This window comes from Myotis nattereri (genome assembly GCF_964212035.1).
Source record: "Myotis nattereri genome assembly, chromosome: 1".
In the NCBI taxonomy this organism is placed as follows: Eukaryota; Metazoa; Chordata; class Mammalia; order Chiroptera; family Vespertilionidae; genus Myotis; species Myotis nattereri.
The window spans coordinates 94,194,327-94,216,325 of NC_138075.1; the positions used below are offsets into that span (position 1 = coordinate 94,194,327).

The 21,999-nt window shown below is 47.7% G+C and overlaps 1 protein-coding gene across 3 annotated transcripts in view; it reads right to left on the bottom strand.

Moving 5' to 3' along the window:
• Nucleotides 1-3,554: 3,554 nt before the first annotated feature.
• CAMK1D (calcium/calmodulin dependent protein kinase ID) overlaps nucleotides 3,555-21,999 on the bottom strand; it is a 385,556-nt gene continuing 367,111 nt past the window's right edge. Inside the window, exons 7-11 of one of the 3 annotated variants that reach the window (XM_081087393.1) lie at nucleotides 15,405-15,517; nucleotides 13,743-13,821; nucleotides 7,639-7,726; nucleotides 6,407-6,515; nucleotides 3,555-4,049 (exon numbers count right to left, since the gene is read on the bottom strand). In XM_081087393.1, the coding sequence (XP_080943519.1) occupies nucleotides 3,931-4,049; nucleotides 6,407-6,515; nucleotides 7,639-7,726; nucleotides 13,743-13,821; nucleotides 15,405-15,517 (508 nt within the window). In that variant the 3' untranslated portion in view covers nucleotides 3,555-3,930. Of the gene's footprint in view, nucleotides 4,050-4,847; nucleotides 5,042-6,406; nucleotides 6,516-7,638; nucleotides 7,727-13,742; nucleotides 13,822-15,404; nucleotides 15,518-21,999 lie in introns of those variants that run through there. The other 2 variants (XM_081087395.1, XM_081087394.1) reach the window with 2 other exon arrangements.

Below are 21,999 nucleotides of genomic sequence, written 5' to 3' on the forward strand. Positions count from 1 at the left end.
CTTTGTCTCTGGTGTCCTTGGCCTTCATTCTAAAGGGGAGTCCCCCTCTCACTCCCACAATCCATCCAGGACCTGCTGGACACCAAGGTAGACAAGTGAACAGGATGGGATTAATGCTGGACAGGTAAACTGAGTCTAATCCCTTCCATCAGATGGCTCATGCTCCCTAAGTGCCAGCGCCTGGACTGTTGGGCCGAAGGTGTCTTCTTTTGCTCCAAGCCGGACTGCCTAGTTCCTAGGACACTACGTTAAGAGCTCCTGGAGAGTGGGATCCTGTCCAAGGTCAAGCACGCGCGTGCGTGCGTGCATGCGTGTGTGTGTGCGCGCGCACGTGTGTGTGCATGTACGTGTGCGTGTGTGTGTGCGTGCGCGTGTGTGCTGCTCCATTCTTGGGGTGAGATTTCAGAAGTGACTGGAATCACTGCCATAGTAAAGAAAACAGAGCCATGCCTGCCCTTAGGGCACGCTGCAGTTTTCTTTAAGGGAACAATCCTTTCTATTCTCCTGCAGAGCCAAGGGCAGCAGGAGGTGGTGAAACTGCCATGAGCAGACCTGGCACTGCTATTGCTCCAACTGGCATCTTTTCTCAAGAGCGTTTGTGGTTTGTGCGCACTTCATGTGGGCGGGCCCTGCCCCTCTCAGCTCCAGCTGCCTCTATCTCATGCCAACCCGACGCCCCAGCCCTGTGTGCTCGCTGAGGGAGCGCAGTGAGCAGTCCGGACCCCAGAGACCTGGTTAGGAGGGATACACTTCAGGTCTGCCTGGGACCTGCGAGTGAGCAGGTGCTCGCTGTTTCAGGCACATGCTAGCTTCTCTATGGTCTCAACAGTGAGATGAAGGCCAGGAAAGCGAGGGAGGCACAGACAGGCAGTTAAGGGAAAAATCACTCAAGGACACTATTTCAAATGCAATGTTCAGGTGAGAAGAAATCCACTTGCTCTAAGAAGGTGAGGAGACCAAATGGAAGGCAGCCTGTGATGGGGCAGGAGGTCCACCTTAGCGTCACCACACACACTGGCTCCCAGGCGAGAATCAGCCAGGGCACATATGAAATGCTCAGCTCCTCTTGGTGAAATCTGACTCTGCCACCTACTCGGCAGGTCTTAACAAGAGGCACATTCTGGGTTCTCTTCCTGTGTTGTGACGAAGCATAAACAATCCCAAATACAATACGGCGGAAGAACCTCTAGCCTTTGACCACTCAGGCTCTCTCAAAAGACCAATAGTTCTTCCACATGGTAGTTACTTTCTCCAGTACAGACTTGCCTGATGTCAAGGTCAAGCTTTGGGCTGAAACCAGTCCCCGTCCCCTGCACTGTACTGACTGAGACCTGACTGCTACAGGCCAGCGTGGCCGAGAGCTGACCCGAACTGCAGGAGGTCAGCTGCAGCAGGGCCCGTCTTTCAGCTGCTCCACACTTCTCAGGTAAGACATACTTTCAAGCTAATTGAGTATACATGCACCCCTCACATTAGCTCCAGAAAACAATGTAACCACCAATAACGGAATTTGCTTCCTAAGTGCCAGCGCTGGGCCTGTTTAGCCAAAATTGTCTTCTTTTGCTCCAAGCCTGACTGCTCAGTTCCTAGGACATTACGCTACGAGCTGGCATGGCGTGGAGGGTGCCAGACCTGCGGGGGACAGTGGACACAAGGATTCAAAACTTTAGGCAAATTTTCACTCCCTATGATGCTGATTGTTTTCTTATACTGTAGAAACTTAAATGTTCCATTACGCTTATTAATAAGCAACATCCTACCAAGCCTCCTGGAGAGATGCCTCCGTTTCCTCAGATTCTCTTTACAAGGCTCATGCTATCGCCCTTCTGAAGGTGAGGACTCACAGTGCTAACTGGCAACGACTTGGACAAATGCATCAACCTGGGTGGCTGTATATCTCACTCAGTTGACACTTATTTCTTAACTGGCTCTGTTGTCATTTTGTTGTTTTCCAGGCTTTTTACAGATTTTGAAGAGTGATAGTCTGATTTTACTCTGGTTGCATGTGTGACAGATGCCAAAGGGGATTCCTGCCCAGGAGCTGAGTGCCTATGAGGTATGTGAAAACAGGGTAGACCAGCTGCCTGTCTTTCCAGCTGCTCTTATGCATACCTGCTCTGCCATCCTAAAGGAGGCAGAATGGAGCTCTAAACCGAATACTGTGTGTGTGCGTGTGCGTGCGTGCGTGTGTGTGTGTGTGTGTGTGTGTGTGTGTGTGTTGGGGAGGCTATTGCTAAACATTTGGCCTGTACATAGGCAAGGTTGTGGAAGTGATGAAGATGGTTTGACCAACAGGACCTGCCAAGTCTGGCCAACAGCAGGAGCAGAGCTTGAGGACAACAGCTAGGGAAGTCGCTGGACCATCAGCAGACCCACAGGGACACACAATGAGCTTAAGCTGTCTGTGCAGAATGCAGACTCATGGCGTTGCCTGACCATTGAGGGAGGGCTTTTGCAAAGCTGGCATTTGGAGCCACCTGCTTGCCTCTACAAGACAGCATCCTTGAAGTCTCCTTGAAAAGGTTTGCCCTGGATTTCACCCTGTGCGTGCTTTATCTTGCACACCCATCCACCACGTGGGTGAATGACATGGCCCACTTTGCCAGGGTCATTGCCAGTTATAGCTCTGCAAGTCCTACACCCTGGGAAATCCTTCAGTCCCCCGCCCCCATCACAGGTCTTTGGTTTTCAGACAGCCCTGATCAGAGGGACAGCTTCAGTGCCAGCTGGGCCTGGCTGGACCGTCTCTGGCCATCACTGCAGCTGTGTCCTGCTTGCTTGGCAGTTCACCTCTCTTTACCGCCCCAGATCAATTCTTTTCCAAAGCCACTGCCCTCCCCTCCTCCAGGTAATATTTATAAAGAACAGGGTAAAAATGTGCGAAACAACTTATGTGAGTTGGAGGTCATTGTAAGATTAGAAATGCATTTTTTTTAAAAAAGAGAGAAAGAGCGATTAGTTTGAAAACTGCATAGCTGAGAGCAGAGCTTCCAGGCATTACCCCCATGAGAAATGAGAGCAGCGTGGAAAGTTCACTTTAAACAAAATGGCATCTTGTTCCTTTTGTGAGAAAGGTCCTTAACCATCTGCTGGGTGGGCATCTCCTTCAGAGCAAGTCTCGCCTCTAAAGTTTCACTCTCAGGGGAGCAGCCTTCTTACTGTCTGAGCGCTGGGGGCACGAGGCCGCTAGTGTCTCTGGTTGGCGGGGGTTCGCTGGAGGAGCCGCCAGGAAAGGGCTCTGCAGGGCCTGCCCCAAGTGGCCGGAGAAGCCAGCCCCGGTGGCGCTGCTCAGCTGTCCAGGGAAGGACAGAGAGAAGGAGGAGAAGTAAAGTGCACTCTTCACTTTGGAGACAGATTCTTGATCCTCTTCTTATAAATTTTAAAAATCCCTTGAAATTCGCCTTGGAGGGGAAAAAATCTCCTAACGGTTAACATAAAACTTCACTACCAACAAGCAAACGATATAGGTCATGTAACTAAGTATAGATTGCAAGGACATATATCTTAAAAGGAAAAAAAACCCTAATGCACAATATTTACCAATACTTAAATAATCCAGTTGAAACCTTTTATGTCATTAATGAAAAATACAACATAGATGGTTACCTATAGTGAGAAGAGCAGAAATGAAGAAAGTTGGGGAGAGGACAAAGAGAGTCCATCCATTAGAGCTTTGCAAGATTCATATATACAGCACCAGGTCCTGTTAAATCAGCTCCCTTGAGTCAGTACAGTTTGTGAGAAATGAACACTTCAGAATTGCAGTATAAAATATGGCCATAAAAAACTTCTGTCTTCCAGTCCTGTGCAGGTAGGCGCACCATGCAAGGTGGGGTCACTCTGGGGTGGCTGGTGGCACTGATGGCCCTGGGGACCCCCTTCCCTGGCTCTGCCCAAGGCTTCGCCCCTGGGCCCCACATCCAGAGCCAGTCACTTGCTTCCAGAGTGCACAGTCGTCACAGTGGTGGGCCTCGGTCTCCGCTCGGCTCCCACTCCGGGGACCCCTGATGAAGAGGAAATGAAACTACAGAGCGTGGAGGGTGCCAGACCTGCAGGGGACAGTGGACACAAGGATTCAAACTTCAGAAGGAAATGCTCCCCCTTCTTGTGGCAAGGGTTTGTGCAGGGGCCAAACTTCTCCACATTGGACACTAAACGTTTACCTGTCCATAGGAAAGCAATTGCAATGTGTTCAGAATGCTTTCTTTCTAGACCCAACTCTTCCCTCCTTTTTTCATTATACTTATAACTGCTTTGTATTTGAATACCACATGGGGTAGCCACCACAATCCGATAGGTTCCATAATGAGCACTTACTATGTACTAGGTATCAAACTGGGTGCTGAATAAACACTGTCATTATGAGAACAACACTTCATGAAGTTGTTATTTTAAGAACGAAGAGAGAATGTGATGCCCCTATGACCCCTGCTTGTGTGTGGTCTGCACTCCTGGCTAAGAAGCACCCGGACAGAGCGCACACCAAGGGGCTGTTGCCTATCCGGTGTGAGCTCAGCAGCCTGGCCTGAACTCGGCCTTCACAGACCACAGTCAAATGCGTCCCAAGCAGAAATGCTGCACCGGGAGGCTGGATGTGGATGAACCCACTGAGCTAAGCTCCAGCAGTGCCCCCCCCCCTCCCCCCAAGGACTTTGCAGGCTTGGAAGATCCATAAAATAAATGATTCTGATGGCTTCACTGTCAGAGCCATTGCCTAAATATTCAAAGAAATGACCGATTATGGGTTTCCTTTGACCAGAGGGTGGAGAGGAACTATGCTGACTGGAAACGTGGGTCTACGGGAGTGTGCAATTGGGTTGGGGGACTCATGGAGATTTTTCATTTTTAAATATATTTTTTATTGTTGATAGTATTACAGATTTGTCCCATCCCTCCTTCCCCCCTCTTCCCAGCTCCTACCACCCCCCTGCCAGGTCTTCACTACCCTATTGCCCGTGTCCATGGGCTATGCACATAAGTATATAAATTCTTTGGTTTATCTTCATGGAGATTTCTTGGAAAAACTGAAGGGCTGGAATTCCTGAATGAGATGGAAGGATTGTTTAGTGATGAAGCAAATCTCTTTCTAAGGGAAATGAGAAGAACTGTGATGCCCAGAATGAAACCAAGCTGACTGAAGGGTGCTCCGTAGCTAGGAAGCGAGGGCAGATGGGGAAGATCAAGGCAACTGCTCAAGTAGAGAGGAGCCACTGGAATGGCCAGATGTGAGATTAAGATAAATATATGGGGGGGGGGGGGAGAGAAATAGGGGAGTGTAAGTGCATCCTCAGTGACATAACATCCCATGCCAAGATGAAGGACAAGGAAATATGATTACTATTACTTTGATTGTAAGGCCAATGCATTTTATATAAATCAGCTCCAATTATCATCGTCCTCATCAAAAAATAGATGAAAAGTCAGTGAGAGCAGACTGCCAGGAGTCTCTGCCATCCCTTCCTCAGCCCTTAACAGTGACTCAAAGACAGCAAATCAGAGGGCAAGGAGATAGAGCAGAAAGTGTCTGGGCTTTTGTCCAGACAGACATGAACTTGAAACAGATTCATCATCTATAAATAAAAATATCAGTGCCTAGGGTTGTGTGTATATTAAATAGTGCATTTTCATAATGTAAATTGGTACAACCACTATAAAAACAGTACAGAAGTTCCTCAAATAAATAAAAATAGAGTACTACATGACCCAGCAATCCCTCTTCTGGGTATCTACATGAAAAAATTGAAAACACTTATTTGTAAGGACATATGTATCACTATGTTCGCTGCAGCATTATACACAGTGGCCAAGGCATAGAAACAACCTAAGTGTCCTTCAATAGATGATTATATAAAGAAAATGTGGTACATATACACAATGGAATACTGCTAGGCCACAAAAATATGAATTACTGCCATATGACATACTGCTAAATAAAGTAAGTCAGGCAGAAAAGGACAAGAACCTTGTGATTTCACTCATGTGTGGGATATAAAACAGAAAGCAACAAACAAACACCCCACCCCCACACACAAACTCATAGACACAGATACAGCCTGATGGCTACCAGAAGGAAAGTGAGATGAGGATGAGGAGGATAAAGGAGGTCAAATACAAGGTGAAAGAAGGAGACTGGCTGCGGGCGGTGAGCACACAATAGCAAATGCAGGTGTCATAACACAAAGATGTTCACTTGAAACTTGTATAATGCCGTTAACCAATGTCACCCCAATAAATGTGATAAAAGAGAAAATACTTTAAAATATTAAATCATGTCCTAGGATTGTTGGGAGTATTAAATGGGGAAAATTATTGAAAGTGCCTAACATACAGGAGGTACTCAGCAAATGACAGCGCCCTCCTCTATCCCAGATCTCCAGTTGAAAAGCTGCTTTTGCTCCATACTCACAATCATTTTGGCCGGCCAAACTGAGGCTGCCTGCATTTGAACTGTCCAGGCTGCTGCCAAGATGGAGTCTTCTCATATGCCTCACAACGGCAGTGGCATTAAATGCTTGCTGAAATTCAAGAAAGGACAAAAGCAGGCAAAGTAATTCCAGTTAATGAAAAAGATGCAGACTGCCTCCTATTATTTCTCCTGTCACTCGAAGCATTTCAAACTTCTAAAAATGTTCTCATGATACTCTAGAAAGAAAATTTACATTGTCCCTTCTTCCAAAAGTATACTAATGGATTTGACCCCTCCCCCAATCAAAATATATTTTGGAGAAAAGAACATATTTCTTCTCACATAATAGACATACAGAATAAACATAAACTAGTTCTCTCTATAATCTAAGACAGTGATGGCGAACCTTTTGAGCTCGGCGTGTCAGCATTTTGAAAAACCCTAACTTAACTCTGGTGCCGTGTCACATATAGAAATTTTTTGATATTTGCAACCATAGTAAAACAAAGACTTATATTTTTGATATTTATTTTATATATTTAAATGCCATTTAACAACAAAAAAACAACCAAAAATATGAGTTCATGTCACCTCTGACACGTGTGTCATAGGTTCGCCATCACTGACCTAAGAGAAGTGACTTTTAGAAAACATGACATTTTAAAATAATTTTAATTTTCCTATTACTGGTGATTCCGTACTAAAGAATAGTAGCCTCAGAGTAAAGGAGGTCGGTGGAACTGATTATGTTTCTGTATGGCCCCTCACTGCTGGCACTTAAGGACCTGAGTTGAATAGAACACCGGTTTACTGAGGTAACCGGTGATGGTCACAAAGCCCCAATAATTTACATTCATCACATTTTTATCAGAAAGGATGGATGGGTTCAACTCAGATTTCCTGTTCTTCTCCCCGTAATGTCACTTTAAGTCCCAGCAGGTGAAGAAAGCAAAAACCACATTAAGGCACAGCACGTGAGTCGGAGCTGGCGCTTCTGCCATTTTTGACTCACAGAGGGGAAATGTTAAATCTCAGACTTCACTCCTCTCACACCATGATAGTCCCTTCAAGTCTTCATAATTATTGGTTAAAATTAGCAAAATTATTTGGGTGAGGGCCTGGGGGCTTTTCCTCAAATGCAGCGACAGTGACCCTTAGAAAGAAAAACTGCTCAAACTGCAAGGCAAGTGCGTGGTGAGACTCGCTGGGAGTCGGATCGACACAGGACTTACTCTCCATTTGCTCTTGGCGAAGTTCTTCCGGATCTGGGCACTGACGGACTCGTGGATGTTCTTGTTGAGGGCCGTGTCCCCTGCGATCCTGAAACACAGGCAAAGATGCTTCTTCTGAAGAGGCTCTCAGGGGGCTCTGGAACGGACGGGCCCTGCTTTCCTGGAAGCCTCATCCTGACCTTTTCCCGAGGGTGCTGGCTTGGCCCCGCCTTCCAGGCTGCTCTTGTCTGTGCACAGATCACAGGCACTCCAACGTCTGTCGATTTCTACTCCAAGTCCTGTCAATTTCCACACACTGCAACCTCTCCAGGCGGGTCAGCACCTTCATGGTTGACCTCTGCCTGACTCTCACTTTTTCCTTTTTTGACCCCCACTCCTGTGGCATCCACTATGACAACACACCCTGACCTCAGTTTCCATCCTTCTCCCCTTTCTTCTCCCTCTCCCAACCTCTATGCCAGTTTTCTACCTGCAGCTTTGCCTCCACCATCCCAAATGTGTTCCCTGCCTGGTCTGACCACCAGAACCCTCCCAGGGCCTTCTTCCCAGCCTCCTCCTGCCTGAGGCCCCTCTCTGCCTGCTTTGGGCCCTCCTTCCCGTGGACCAGCTCACACCTGCGACCATAAATGCCAGGACACATCCACTTTACAGTCAGCTGGGTCCTTGGTGTTACTGGGCACTAGTTCTTGCTTGTCCCTTAGTCTTCTATTAGCAAAGAAGAAGGTAGGTTTGCTCTTTACCTCCTGTCCTTAGAGTTCCCCTCAGCCTATGACTTCCTCCCTCTGCCCCCACCCCATCTTATACCTCCCTCTCTCCTCTTCTCTCTTCCCTGACAGCCTCTCTGGTCTTAGTCATCACCCGCAGGTCACTCCTAGCCCATTCCTCTCCCACACATCCCTTCCCTCCCTCACACCACCCTCCCTCCACATTCACCGCTGGCCTCCCCCAGGGTCAGAGGAAGCTGTATTTTGCGCTTAGTCCTGTGGGCTTGGAACCTTCCATCTTTCCTTATCAGCAAACCAAGACATTCTAGGCTCATCTTTGATGCCTAAAAAATAATGTCTTGCATCTTGGAGAACTTAAAGGGCAGACAGGTGACGGGGACGCTGAGCATCCTTTCTGGCTGGAAGGTATGTGAGGAAACCTGTCGCTCCCAGACCCAAAGGGTCCTGGACACTAAACAGCCCGGATGCCAGACTATTAAGTCCACATGTTTTGGGAAATGAAAGGAAGACGCTCAGGGCTTATTCAGACAAGAAATAATTCCCGGATACAAAATGTGTTCCTACCCAGCCTTTCACTTTAGAACTGAAAACATGGCTGAGGGACTGAACATGAAGTCTGTGCCAGGCTGGGCCTACGTCTTGAATCCAGTCTGATGTCCCTGCTCAAAGCAGTTCCCTCTACAGACCCTGCTCCCAGCAGGGCTGAAGGCACTTAGCCCAGAGGACACTCAGACCTAACCTCATGGCCAGATTTCCACTTCCAACAACTGCCAATCACCCTTCCCGAGACACATTGTGAATAGAGATAGGATGTCTGAGTGGGCAAGCATCCCAAACCCGACAGCCAGGGGCTGGGGCTGTGGACATGGTTAGCAGGCGTTTTCTCCTGGAGAGCTCGTGAGTAATTCCTCCTGCTCTGTTTATAAAGTTACATCCTCAGGAAAGGAGGCCACTCCAACCCGGTGGCCAGCTCTTTCTTGGAAACAGCCGCACAGAGTGGTAGGAAGTATGGAACTCGCGGGGCTGAGCACGGCCACAGTGCAGAGCCGCCCTCCAAACCAAACAGGCCAGCGAGCAGCAGACACTCCCTTCTCTGTGGGTGAGCGTGGGCCCAGATGGAAGGAAAATGCACACTTCCAATTATCTCAGGAATGTTCCATGCTCCCTTCCCACAGCCCTAGGGGAAGCCGCGCTGGGGAAGAACCAAGCAGGGCAGATGCAGAGTCCTCAGGCTCCTGCTGGGCAGTGGCCCTGGGGAGCAGTCGCCTGGCCGCCAGCACAGGCTCCGCCTCCGGAGGCTGCTGCTCACAGGAGCAGGCTGGTCACAGCGACAAGGTGTGGGCTCCCGATGCTCCGTGCTGCTAGGTCAGCCTTAGCCATCAACAAAAGGAGGCCGGGAATCGGCGAACTGGAAGGAGTCTTAGTTGTCATCTCCTTGTCCTTGGAATACGTGACACGTGATGCCTCCACTACAGGAAATTTCCTTATAAACACACACACACACACACACACACACATCTCCTATTATCCCTTGCTTTTCAGTTTTTTCCTCTATTCCAACACTGCAGGTGGCATTTCTATAAACGCTCTGACTTCCACCACACAGAGCACCCACTCATCTCTCCTGGCCTTGGAGTTCTTGTGTTTCCTACACAGGCTGCTCTGCCTCCACAGTCCTGACTTTGCATTCTTCTAGCCACTTGCTCAAGACCGGCGTGGGGATGGCTCTGTGCCTCAGTCGGGGTCTCCCAGACTTCCGGGCTGTGTCCTAATTCCAGCGTGGCTGGATGGAGACAGAAGACGGGAGGGGTCTCCATGAATACCAAGGGCTGCAGGTGCCACCCTGGCCTGGCTGACATGGCAGGTCAGAAGGTGGGCACACTGCCATTGTCATGGGCACCGGTCACTGGGGCCCAGGATCATCACTCTGGTTTGCTTGTCACTCACTGAGACTGGAGACTGAGGTTCAGAACAATCTGAACCCCGTCAAGCTGCTTCCCTGTAACCAGGAGTGGGGTCCCACATGCCGCTTGCCATTCCCTACTCTTCGGCCACCAGCCAGCAGCCTGCAGGCCCCTGTCCATGCACCACCAGGAGAAAGGCAAGGCCTGCAGGGGGTTCAGGAAACACCTGGGGCGGTGGGCGGCTGCCCTCCACAAGGAGCCCCTCCTGGCTGGAGTGTCTGCTTTGAGGCTAAGGGAAGGCGTCTGTGACTTCAGAGGCCTCTCCTGGCCCTCGGTGGCCTTGATTACGCTGGAAGAGCAAGTGCAGAATAAGAGGAGCTGCCCTCTGGAGAGAGTTGATGTGTGGAGATGGCAGATTCCAGAATGGTGATGCCCACAGAGCCAGGCATCACTAGGACAGCCACTCCACTCCTCGCTGGTGCTCAGCTGAATCCATGTTGTTCTTCACCCGGGAATTTCACATAAAAGAAACAGGCATAGCATACAGGCAAGCAAGTGGGCTTTTAATGATGCTTGAGTCAAATGCATTCTTTCTTCTTCTTCTTCTTTTAAAAACCACTTTCCAATGTTTGACTTCTTGGGAATTTTGAAATGAATAGTAAAAATTATAAAAAACTGGAGGGAAAAATACCCCTGAAGAAGGTATTTATGTGTTCAGTTTGCAATTAACATGTCCTACTGTGACCCGGGCTGATGACTCAGGTCTTCACCTCTTGCACTTTTCCCCAGCCCCAGACTCATTCAGCACAGCACACACCACAGTCACCCTCTCCTGGGCTGCCAGGTTGAGTTTTCTGAAATGTAAATCTGATCACCCTGCTTAAAACCTGCCAGGGCCCCCACTGCCCAAAAGGAAAAGCACACATTCCTTAGCACAACCCTAAAATAATGGCAATTCTTATAGATTGGAGACTTATTAGGTCCTAGGTACTCTTCTTCTCTTTTGTATGTATTATCTCATTTAGCCCCTGGAAAAGCCCTGTGGGGTATATACTACTGTTATTTATGATCTCTATTCTACCGGGGAGGCCCAAAGGGTCAAAGAGCTTGCCCACCACTCAGTTATAGTGGTGAAACCAGGACAAGCAGGGCTCATGCCAGAACCCTAGTTCTGCCTTCCTTTCTAGTCACACCTCCCACCTCACTCCTCTGTCCCTCTTGCTCCAGGAATACCTGGTGCTGTGGCAAGAGGGATGGGTGTGTAGCATATGTCGCCAGCAGGACCCAGGCGGCTCTCAGGCCTGCAACCCCTCCCTGTCTGGATGACCCAGTGAAAGGGTTCTCTTAGTGTGCGGCTCGCATCTCTGTGAAGTCCTCGATCCTGCGGAGGCCACACTGTCCCTCTGCCAGGCCCTTCAATGACCTCTCCTTCTTACACTTGAGTAAAAATACCTCTCCTTTGGTTTTTCAAAAATGGCTGGTGAAGGAGAAACTGGGCTTTAACTGGCCTCCTTCTGCCTTCCACGAAGTGAGGCTGTATTAGTGAACAAGTACTTGGAAGCAAATCACTTCCCTTCTTTTTTAAAATCTTCACTGGAGGATATATTTACCATTGATTTTAGAGAGAGTGGAAAGAAGGGGGTGGGGGAGAGGAGAGAGAGAGAAACATCGATGTGAGAGAGCCACATCAATTGCCTCCCACACTAGCCTCAACCAGCACAGGGAACCTGCAACCTAAGTACGTGCCCTTGACTGGAATTGAACCCACAACTCCTTGGTTCGAGTGCCAATATACTAACCACTGAGCCATGCCCTTCCCTTCTTTTGAGGTCATTTCCCTCCTTTATAACATAATCCCAAAAGTCTCATACATATAAGAAAAATGAGTTCTGGGGATGTAATGTACGTGATGGGTACGGTTACACTACTGTATGGTCTATCCTAAAGCTTCTCATTACAAGGAAAAAACAGTTTTGAAGGTGATGGATGTTAACTCAACTTATTGTGGTAATCATTTCACAGTAAATATGAATGTCAAGTCATTCTCCTGTACACCTTAACCTTACACAGTGTTGTATGTCAATTATATCTCAATAAGACTGGAAAAAAAAGGTCTTACAGATTTAAAGGCCCATTGTTTAAGAGGTAAGAAAACTTGATTATCTTTATGGCCACATACTTTGACCTATTGTACAGAATGACTTACTAAAACAAATAATCAAGATGATATATAATAAAAACTGCCTCCTTACCCAGAAAATTATTTATTTACCCCTCTAGCCCTTTCCTTCTTTCCCCTTTACATCTCTTATCTGCAGGTGGGGAAGAGCACTCATTTTGGAGTCCCCCAGTTCTGGCTGGAAACAGTTCTGGCTTTGCCATTACGTAGTTGTATTGTCTTGGCTAAGTTACTTCACCTTTCTAAATCCATTTCCTTACCTCTGACATGGAGATAAAGTCTACCTTACAAGGTTATTGTAAAGAAGCAAAATGAGATACTATTAATGCAGTTAGTACAGTACCTGGAACATGATAGATGCTCAATAAATGATGGCTGTTATTATAAATTAAAATGCTGTGAAACTGGTTCATGGCACTACCCTAAGCAGCTCCTCTCTGGGGGTTAACCAGCATATGAGACCCTGGAGGTAATGCCACAAGGGATGACAGAATAAACCCGGGACAGTCTTCTAGAGTGTCTCCTAGAGAAAATTTCTCCCAAAATCAAAGTTCCATTCATTTGTTTTCATTATATTGCGTATTTTAATACTCCTGGCCTTTGTTCCAAGTGGATGCTCCTGTTGCTTTAGCAATAACAGCTAACGAAGCATTTACTCTATACCAGACATCGCGACAAACCCTTGACATGCATTATCTCAGTTATTTCTTACGTCAACACTATCAACTAGGTATCGGTACCCTCATTTTAAAGATGAGAAAGCCGGGGCAAGAGAAGTTAAGTATAAACCCAAAATCACAGCTAGTTGATAGTGAAGGTGGTTCAAATCTACTAAGTTTTATAACCAACATGGCCTCAAGGGCACTGCTGAAATGTACACAGAATGCATCAACCATCAGCTGATCCCTCTGGAAGTGAAGAAAGACTAACTTGAAAAGCATCTTAGAAGGGAAAAAGATATAACTCAATTCATTTAACTACTGAGCAATAAACCCAAGGAATAAAACTCCCATCTTAATGCCTCGTTGGGCAATTACCTTCACTAAAAATGGTCCTAAAATATTCATGTAAAGTGAAAAAGCTACAGCTATCTTTCCCACACTTAACCTGTCATTAGTGCACTTGGGAGGCTGAGCCTGAGAGAACAAAAGATCCCGCGTGCTGGCATGGGACAGTATCGAAGCCCCGGCAGAGTGACTGACATGCAAGCATTGCTGGGCCTTCCCAGTTCCTGACAGCCAACAGGACGCCACCCTGGGAAGGTGGTAGACACACGGTGGGTGTGGTTATTCTTACCATGGGTGCCGAGCTGCCTGCTCACATGTGTATCTTTTGTTTGGATCTTTCTCCATCAGGTTCCGAATGAAGTCTTTTGCTGTTCAGAAAGGAAGCACAAGGGAAGGAATCAGTCTGTGGCTTGAGCTATGATACCAGCAGCCTCTGAGAGTGTCTTGTGTAGCATGGAAATGACAAGACCAGCCCTCCACAGACCTTACAGTACCCTGGACATGGCTACCAGCATTTGGGGAAAAGGGAAGCCAGGTTTGGAACTCTGAATGGTGACCTGCCAGTGAAGAGGCAGCCAGGCCAGGGCTGGGCCCTGCCCTCCCAACTCCGGCCCCTTCCCTCTGGCAGCTAGGGGCACTTTTGGTTCAGAGATGAAATATCTTTGTCACCACCGGACTTTCACTCTGCTCACTGCTGCCATGGGGAGCCGGTTTGTGGATGTCCTCTGCATGTTTTAGAATTCAACATTTGCTAAGCTGGACAGGTCCTGGACTAGCTGGCGCAGTGAGATGGGCCCTGGTGGGAAGTGCAGTGCTTGCAGGCCCTGGATGGGGTGTGTAGCCCAACAGCAGACAACTGAGAACATGTGAGACCAGATCACAGGATCGGAAGATGACAGCGGTGGGGCAGGCTGGAAATCTGGTCAGGTTGAGACAAGTTATTTCACCTTCTGGGCCTCAGTTTCCTCATCTGTCAAATGGGTTAATAGCAATACCATCTGATAGGTTGTCCTAAGGATTGAGTGAGGGAGCACATGTGCACAGCTTCAAGGCTCAGGACACAGTAAGCACTCAATAGATATTAGCTAATATGGTTTCACTCCTTGGGGCACCCAGGTCAGGGCCTCTATGGTCTGGCAGCTCACTGCCCGCAGCCTGGGCTTCTGGGGGAAGGCCATGCCCTTCCCAGGTGAGAAGTAAAATATTCCCCAATGGCTCTTTCCTGCAAGCCTTGGAGAACTGTTCCTCAGGTTTTGGAAGATTGAGGAAGGAAGCAGATGTTTCCAGTTAGAAGGAAATTACACAAATAAGAAAATGCAATATTTGAATAGCTCATCAGTGAGTACAAAACTCTGTTTCATTTATTATTTTGCTTGATTCTTATACCATCCTTCTTGATAGGAAGTATTACTACTGTCCTCTTCGTATCAGCTTGAGAAATTTTGTCAGTTTATATGGGCCTTGGTTTTGACCTTTACCCCTGAGGACGAAACGCTGAACTTCCCTGGGGACGTTTTAGTGTGGTGTGGCAACTGAGACGTGGGCTCTGGATTTGGTCTTGGCTTGCGTCCCAGCTCTGCCACATACTACCTATGTGACTTGAGACAAGTTATTTCACCTTCTGGGCCTCAGTTTCCTCATCTGTCAAATGGGTTAATAGCAATACCATCTGATAGGTTGTCCTGAGGATTGAGTGAGGGAGCACATGTGCACAGTTTCAGGGCTCAGGACACAGTAAGCACTCAATAGATATTAGCTAATATGGTTTCACTCCTTGGGGCACCCAGGTCAGGGCCAGGCTAGGATTTGGTAGAGGAGTGAGTCCCTGTCCCATGACTTGGTTTGGGCCCCCTGCCCTCCACTTGGCTAGTCAAGCCCAAGTGCAGAGCATCCTGTCAGGTCAGGTGAGGGTGTACTGTCCCAGGGCGGCCCACCAGGACCCAAGACTTACCAGAGTCAGAGATGTCATCCCAGTAGGGGGAGTCGAACTCATACTCTGCCTTAAGTATGAGTTCAAAGAGCTTGGAGTCATTTTCATCATAAAAGGGAGGGTAGCCACAGAGCCTGGAAGACAGGATAAAGGAAGGATCTGAAACGCTGCATCTCCAGTGTGGCAATCAGACACCTGCCTGCAAGGAAGGCTGTTTCCACTCCAGTTGAGAAAACCCCACTGTGCGCGCTGCAGACACAGTCTCAGCAAGGATCACACACTCCGCAGGCACAGGCGGCACACAAGTGAATTCGTGGTGCACTCAAGAACAAAGAGGGCCAACTCAGGTGATAACTGAAGTCCACCCTGATTCCATACATCATTCAACACAGAGTCGCATACACCTAAAACCCACCAGACAGCCTCCTGTGTATTAATGTTATTGATCTTAGTGTCTATGATATTGCCCCTTTATAGATGATGGGTCAGTGGAAAAACACACACAAAATTTAAGTTTATTATTCATTTAGGGCCTGTTCTAGGTTCATTTTGTTTAATAAATCATCATAGGAAGAAAAAGAAATTTTATCAGCGTGAGTACCAAGTTGCCACAAGTCACCTTAACTTGTATGTTATCACCCTATCATGCCAACCCTGGGTATTTTAAAGGTTATAGTTTTGCCAATTAATATGCAATAAGCATAAGTTGCCACAAATTAGAATACTATCACCCTTTTCCACTGAACCCTCTCAAAGTTGATTTTTAAATTGGGATGTTGGGATTGGTGCAAGTAACATATAGTTCTGGAGATACCAACAGTCATCTAACAAACATAACAGAAGTAGGAATTTTTATTAATAACCCCAAATACAATTCATTCCATAAAATCGTAGGTTCTCACTCCAGTTCTACTATCATCTCCAATGCCACTTTCACCATCAGTAGGCCACTGATACTCTCTGGACCAAAATTTTCTTTTCTGGACATGGAGAGGACAGACCAGAAAATTCCCCATATTATATCTGGCTTTAAGATGCTATGTTTCTGTGACTTCCTGTCCTGTTTTGCTTGGCTGGCTGGTCAAGGCCTAGGGGAAGGTCTCATACGTGCTTGAGGTCCACATGGGGCAGAGACAGGCCCAGTTGGGAATGGACAGTGGGGAGGGGTGAGATTGCGGCTGGGGCTGTCAGGGTGGACAGAGCAGGAGGTAGGGCTGGGTTCTGGAAGGCCAGGTGTAAGCTGGCTAGCACAGAACTTGCCCTCGACAGCCCAGCGTGTGGCAGCCACAGTGGGAGTTCCAGCCCCACACAAGTTCCTAAACTTCCCACATAGCCCAACTGCGCAGAACACAGCTAGAGTCTAGAGATCGGCGTAATGAGGAAAAATTAACAGGAATCAACAGACTCCAGGCCTGCAAGGGATGAGGCTTGTCAGCAAATAAGGAATTGCCACTCCTGCCACAAAACGCAGTGTCACCAGCCAGGCTGCACGGGACTGGCTGGTGACATCTTTAATGGCTATAATACCTTCTTGGGCTGATAGGATTCTAAAGCATCTATCCCCACAGGGCTGATTTAGGATCCAAGTACCTATTTCATTAAAATTTTTTTATTGATTTCAGAGATATGCAAAAAATGTTTTGAGTACAGAGAGCATGGACATTGAACCGGAATAGTTTTTTGAGGGTGGAAGTAGCAGATGCCTGTGCTTTGTCTCAGGATGAGCAGAGTTTTAGAGGAGACAGAGGGGCTGCCGGGGGCAGGGCTAACCAAGAATAAAGGCATGGAAGCATAAAGGGCACAGTTTATTCAAGAACTAAGAGCAATTTGCTGCTGCTCTGGCGTAAAACCTGTCAGTGAGTAGTAGAGACGGTGGTGAAATGGACAGTGGGAGGCCAGGGAGGCTGTGCTCCCACACTGAGGTACCAGGTGTACTGGTTAATAATGCAGATATTTTCAATAGATGGTGTTACACATATGTTCATATATATGCGATTTAATACGTATGCTATTTTGTTGTATTGACAGCAAGCTTCACAGTGTCATATGCCAAATTTGCTGAAGGTGTTATCATCACAGATATTTTTATGTTTAAAAATGTCAAATTTCATGCCAAAAAAAGTGCATTTGCAGGAAGTTTTAATTCATTATTTTGAAGAAAGGTGCTGCTGAAAGTTATTGTATACTTTGGGAAGCTTATGGTGAACATGCTCCATCTCAAGATAGTTGTGAACGCTGGTTTAAATGCTTTAAAAGTGATGATTTCGATGTGAAAAACAAAGAACGTCCAGGTCAACTGCAAATGTTTGAAGACCAACGATTACAAGCATTATTGGATGAAGATGCGTGTCAAACTCAAAAACAACTCGCAGAAAGATTAAACGTTGCTCAGCAAACAATTTCCGATCATTTACAAGCAATGGGAAAGATTTTAAAGGAAGGAAAATGGGTGCCACATCAACTGAATGAAAGACAAATGGAAAACCGAAAAGTCATCAGTAAAATGTTGCTTCAATGGCACAAAACAAAGTCTTTTTTTGCATCCCATTGTGACTGATGATGTAAAATGGATTTATTCTGAGAATCCCAAATGCACAAAATCATGGGTTGATCCAGGTCAACTATCCACATCGACTGCAAGGCCAAATCGCTTCGGAAAGAAGACAATGCTCTGTGTTTGGTGGGATCGGGAAGGTGTGGTGTGTTATGAGCTTCTAAAACCAGGTAAAATCATTAATACTGATCGCTACTGACAACAAATAATCAATTTGAACCACGCTTTGATCGTAAAATGACCAGAATGTGCCAGAAGACACGGCAAAGTAATTTTGCTTCATGATAATGCACCATCACACACTTCAAAACCAGTTAAAGACACGTTAAAAGATCTTGCCTGGGAAGTATTAACCCACCCGCTGTATTCACCAGACCTTGCTCCTTCAGATTACCACTTGTTCCGATCGATGGCACACGCACTTTCTGAGCAGCAATTCAAAATGTACGAAGAAGTGGAAAATTTGGTCTCTGAATGGTTTGCCTCAAAACAAGAAAAGTTCTATTGGGACGGATCCACAAATTACCTGAAAGATGGGGAAATGTGTAGCTAGCGATGGACATTACTTTGAATAAAGCACTTTTGATGTTTCTCTTGAAATTTTCGTGTTTTCTTGGATTACAAAATCCGCATTATTAACTGGTACACCTGGTAGACAGCCTATCCTTCAGGTACCAGGAAGCTTCAAAAAGTATAGACGAAGGAGGTTCCTGGGCAAATGGCTTTGCAGCTGAGGAGAGGAGGGTAGACATGAGGCAGGAAGACAAGCAGCTGTACCAAGCCCAGGAAGGACAGGTGTCTGCAGGTGGTGGCAGCTGGATCGGGGGGACAGAACGATCCCCACAGGAGTTCAGAGAGAAAACACTGGAGGGTTTGGGGTCTTCTGTGTGGCAAGTGAAGGCCAGGATAGCAGGTCTTCAAGAGGACTGGGGCTGCCATCTCCGTGGTGAGGACACAGGAGGAAGAGAAGGTCCATGAGCGGCCCCTATGTCACCACAGCACCTGGAGTTCCAACTCCTCCTTTGCTGGCCCCACTCAGGGAAGCAGCTCTGGGCAGTTGCTGTGTGTGGGTGGGGGGGGGGGGAGCCTGACCCTCCACTGGGGGACCCGTGGGACAGCCTGACATCAGCAGTAATTAGTTCTTACAGGCACACTGGATTTGGATCTTGCCTAGGCTTGGGCTGAAGACTAGAAAAGGCTGTGAGGAGAGGGAGCTGATGGTGCAGACACGGAGAGAGCAGCAGATATGCCAGGAGGGAAATACCAGCTCAGGGGTGAGGCTGTGAGAGGGGCCAGTGCCCAGAACTGTACCAGCATTGGTGGCTTCTGTTCAGTCTATACAAAGCTGTGCAACAAATCCCTTTTCCTTAATGTAACTGGAAAGAACCTGTTCTCTGCAACAAAAGCACCAGCATCTCACAGTGGATAGATGAACAATTCCGTTCAAGTTGTGGTGAGCTGGACCAGGTGTGTGTGAGGGCAGCCAGCAGGCAGTGGGGACACATGCCTGAAGCCAGGGACTTGCTGTGGTCTGGGATGCTAAATTAAAGCCATCATTATTTGCATGCAAGCTGGGAGAGTGGGTAAGATCACTCAGCAAGAATTTATAGACACTGGAGCTGTGGACTGATCCTCCACAGGATTCATCTGGCCCACAGATGTGTTTTGTACACTAGTGGCCAGCAGTGACTGAAAACAAATGTGACTTCGAATGCCCATAGACAGTGCTGATCCAGTCAGTTTACCACAGTCTCCACTAGTCCCTATTGCTTGTACCCAGCTAGAGACATGTACATCCTCTACCACCGGGCCCTCCATTCTCTAAGTTGGTGCCATGGAGTCGAGGACCACAAATGGTGGTCTGCAGAAGGCAACTTTTAGGGGGAAGAGGGGCTGTAGCATTGTGTTAGGTGCTGCTGGCTACAAGAGCTGCATGAGAGTTCCTGCTGTCATCAATGCCCCAAATGGGTGTGTGTGTGTGATTTCCTCCTTGGCAATTGCTGCAAGAGTTTGGGGAGAGTGAGAAGCCTGAGAATGGTGATGAGGGAAGGCTCCTAAGAGGAGGTGTGACCTGTGCTGTGATTCCAGGCCGGGCCCATCAGACTCACCTGGGAAGCTAGTAAAACCCTGAATCCTCCAAAAACTGAGTGGGTCCAAATCTCTAAGAGCTGGGCCCAAGTGCCTTTACTTTTCTTCTTCTTAAAAAAACAAAAAACCAAAAACCTTATATAGGAATTCATGCTCATAATTAAAAAGTTCAAATATAGAAGAGTATAGGGAAAATTTCCTTCCTGATCCACATTCCCACTCCTGCTATTAATTTCCTGTGAATGCTTTTCAGAAATTTTCTTGGCATATAAAGCATGGATGTATGTGCATGCGGTACAAGATTTCAAATTACCTGGAAGTTTAGCATTGACTCTATGGCTGTATCCGAACAGCTAGTTTGTTTCTTTGCATGTTCCAGAAAGTCCCTAGCAGGGGGAATACTCTTGATTTTTCCCTCTCGGGTATTCACTGAGCATCAGCTGCCCCTTACTGCCTTCTGACCCAGAAGAGAGCACAGGCCTGCCGCAGCCACCCCACCTCCTGGGCAGGCCCTCAGGTCCCCACTGAGGACAGAGGATCACAGACCGCCCTCCAGGCAGTCCTCTGGCTGCACCCAGACACTGACCAGGCATCAGCTGCGGCCCAGGCCTGGGATCCAGCACTGAATGAGACTCTCATGGTGCTTACATTCTACTTAGAGGAAGGAGGACAATCAACATGAAGCTTCGAAATAAACAAGAAAGTGCAAATAGGCAGGAAGGACCATGTGGAGCTGCTCGTGGGGAGCCACTGCATTTCATCCTCGGCAGAGGGCTTTCCTCTCCATACACTGTTCCGGGGGCCTGGAGTGCTCCCTTCCTCGCTCCCCAAGCTACCTGTGTGGCCCTTGTTCCGGGAGCCTTTCCTGACCCACCCTGGCCAGGTCAGCCACTCCTCTTCTGTGCTCCCCAGCTGCCGGCACCCAGGTGGGTTGATATCTCCAACCACAGTCTCTGCTGTTAGACGCTGAGCTCCCCGAGGGAGGTGACAGCATCTCGCTCATGTCTGCACTCCTGGCACTCTGCCCGGGGTGTGCTCAGCAGGGCGAATGAGTCCACAGATGCTTCACTGTTTCAGAACTGCCACCCCACCTCCTCACCCCTCCCTGAGCATTTCCCATTCCTCACACTGCGCCTCCATCCCATCTCTTTCTCGGGTCCTCTCAAAAAAATATAAAAAGGGTTATTACGATTATTACATTTATTTTCCCACCTTGATTCTGAGCTCCTGGAAGAAAAATACTATGTCACACACAGTATCTGTACTTCTCATTAGCACTCAGTGGTAGTCCATAAATGTTTGTTGACTGACGGTTCTTTGATAAATGGGAAATAGTTACATGAAACATCTATGCATGCCTGTGCATGCACACCCACAGCACGTACTGAAGTTGACTTAAGAAGTAGGGTTGAACACCCTGAAATGGGTATTTATTCTGGAAAAAGTACTTGCAGTGAAGCCTCCTAATTGCCAACAGCACCAGCTACAGGTGACGTCCTTCAAAGCAGATGGAAGGAGCACAACAAGTCTTTAACACGCCTTCCCTGCACTCACAGCTGCCCGTGCACGGACGGTGCCTCCAGGTGTCCACCTCCCTGCTCTGGAGCCCTCCAGCCCGGACACAATTCACACTGTACCCTTGTTCCCACCTGAATCCTCAAACCAGAAGCTGGCAAGTATATTTGAAGAAGGACTTTGCACAGTAGGGGGATGAGCAGAGAACCACAGAATTCTATTCTGCGGCCCAGAAGTCATCATCTGGTCCAACCTGCCCTGTAGGAAACTGGGAAAGTGAGTCCCGGAGAGATAGAGAGATGGACCAGGGCAGATCTGGCATCTATTTGCCCACAGCTCTCACGAAGAGCAACAAACGCCACTTGGATACAATCCTGCAGATCTTTATTGAGCAGCAACGTCACACCGAACGCTGATCACCTAGCAGTGAAGACAGCCCTTGCTCCTTAGAGTTCAGCG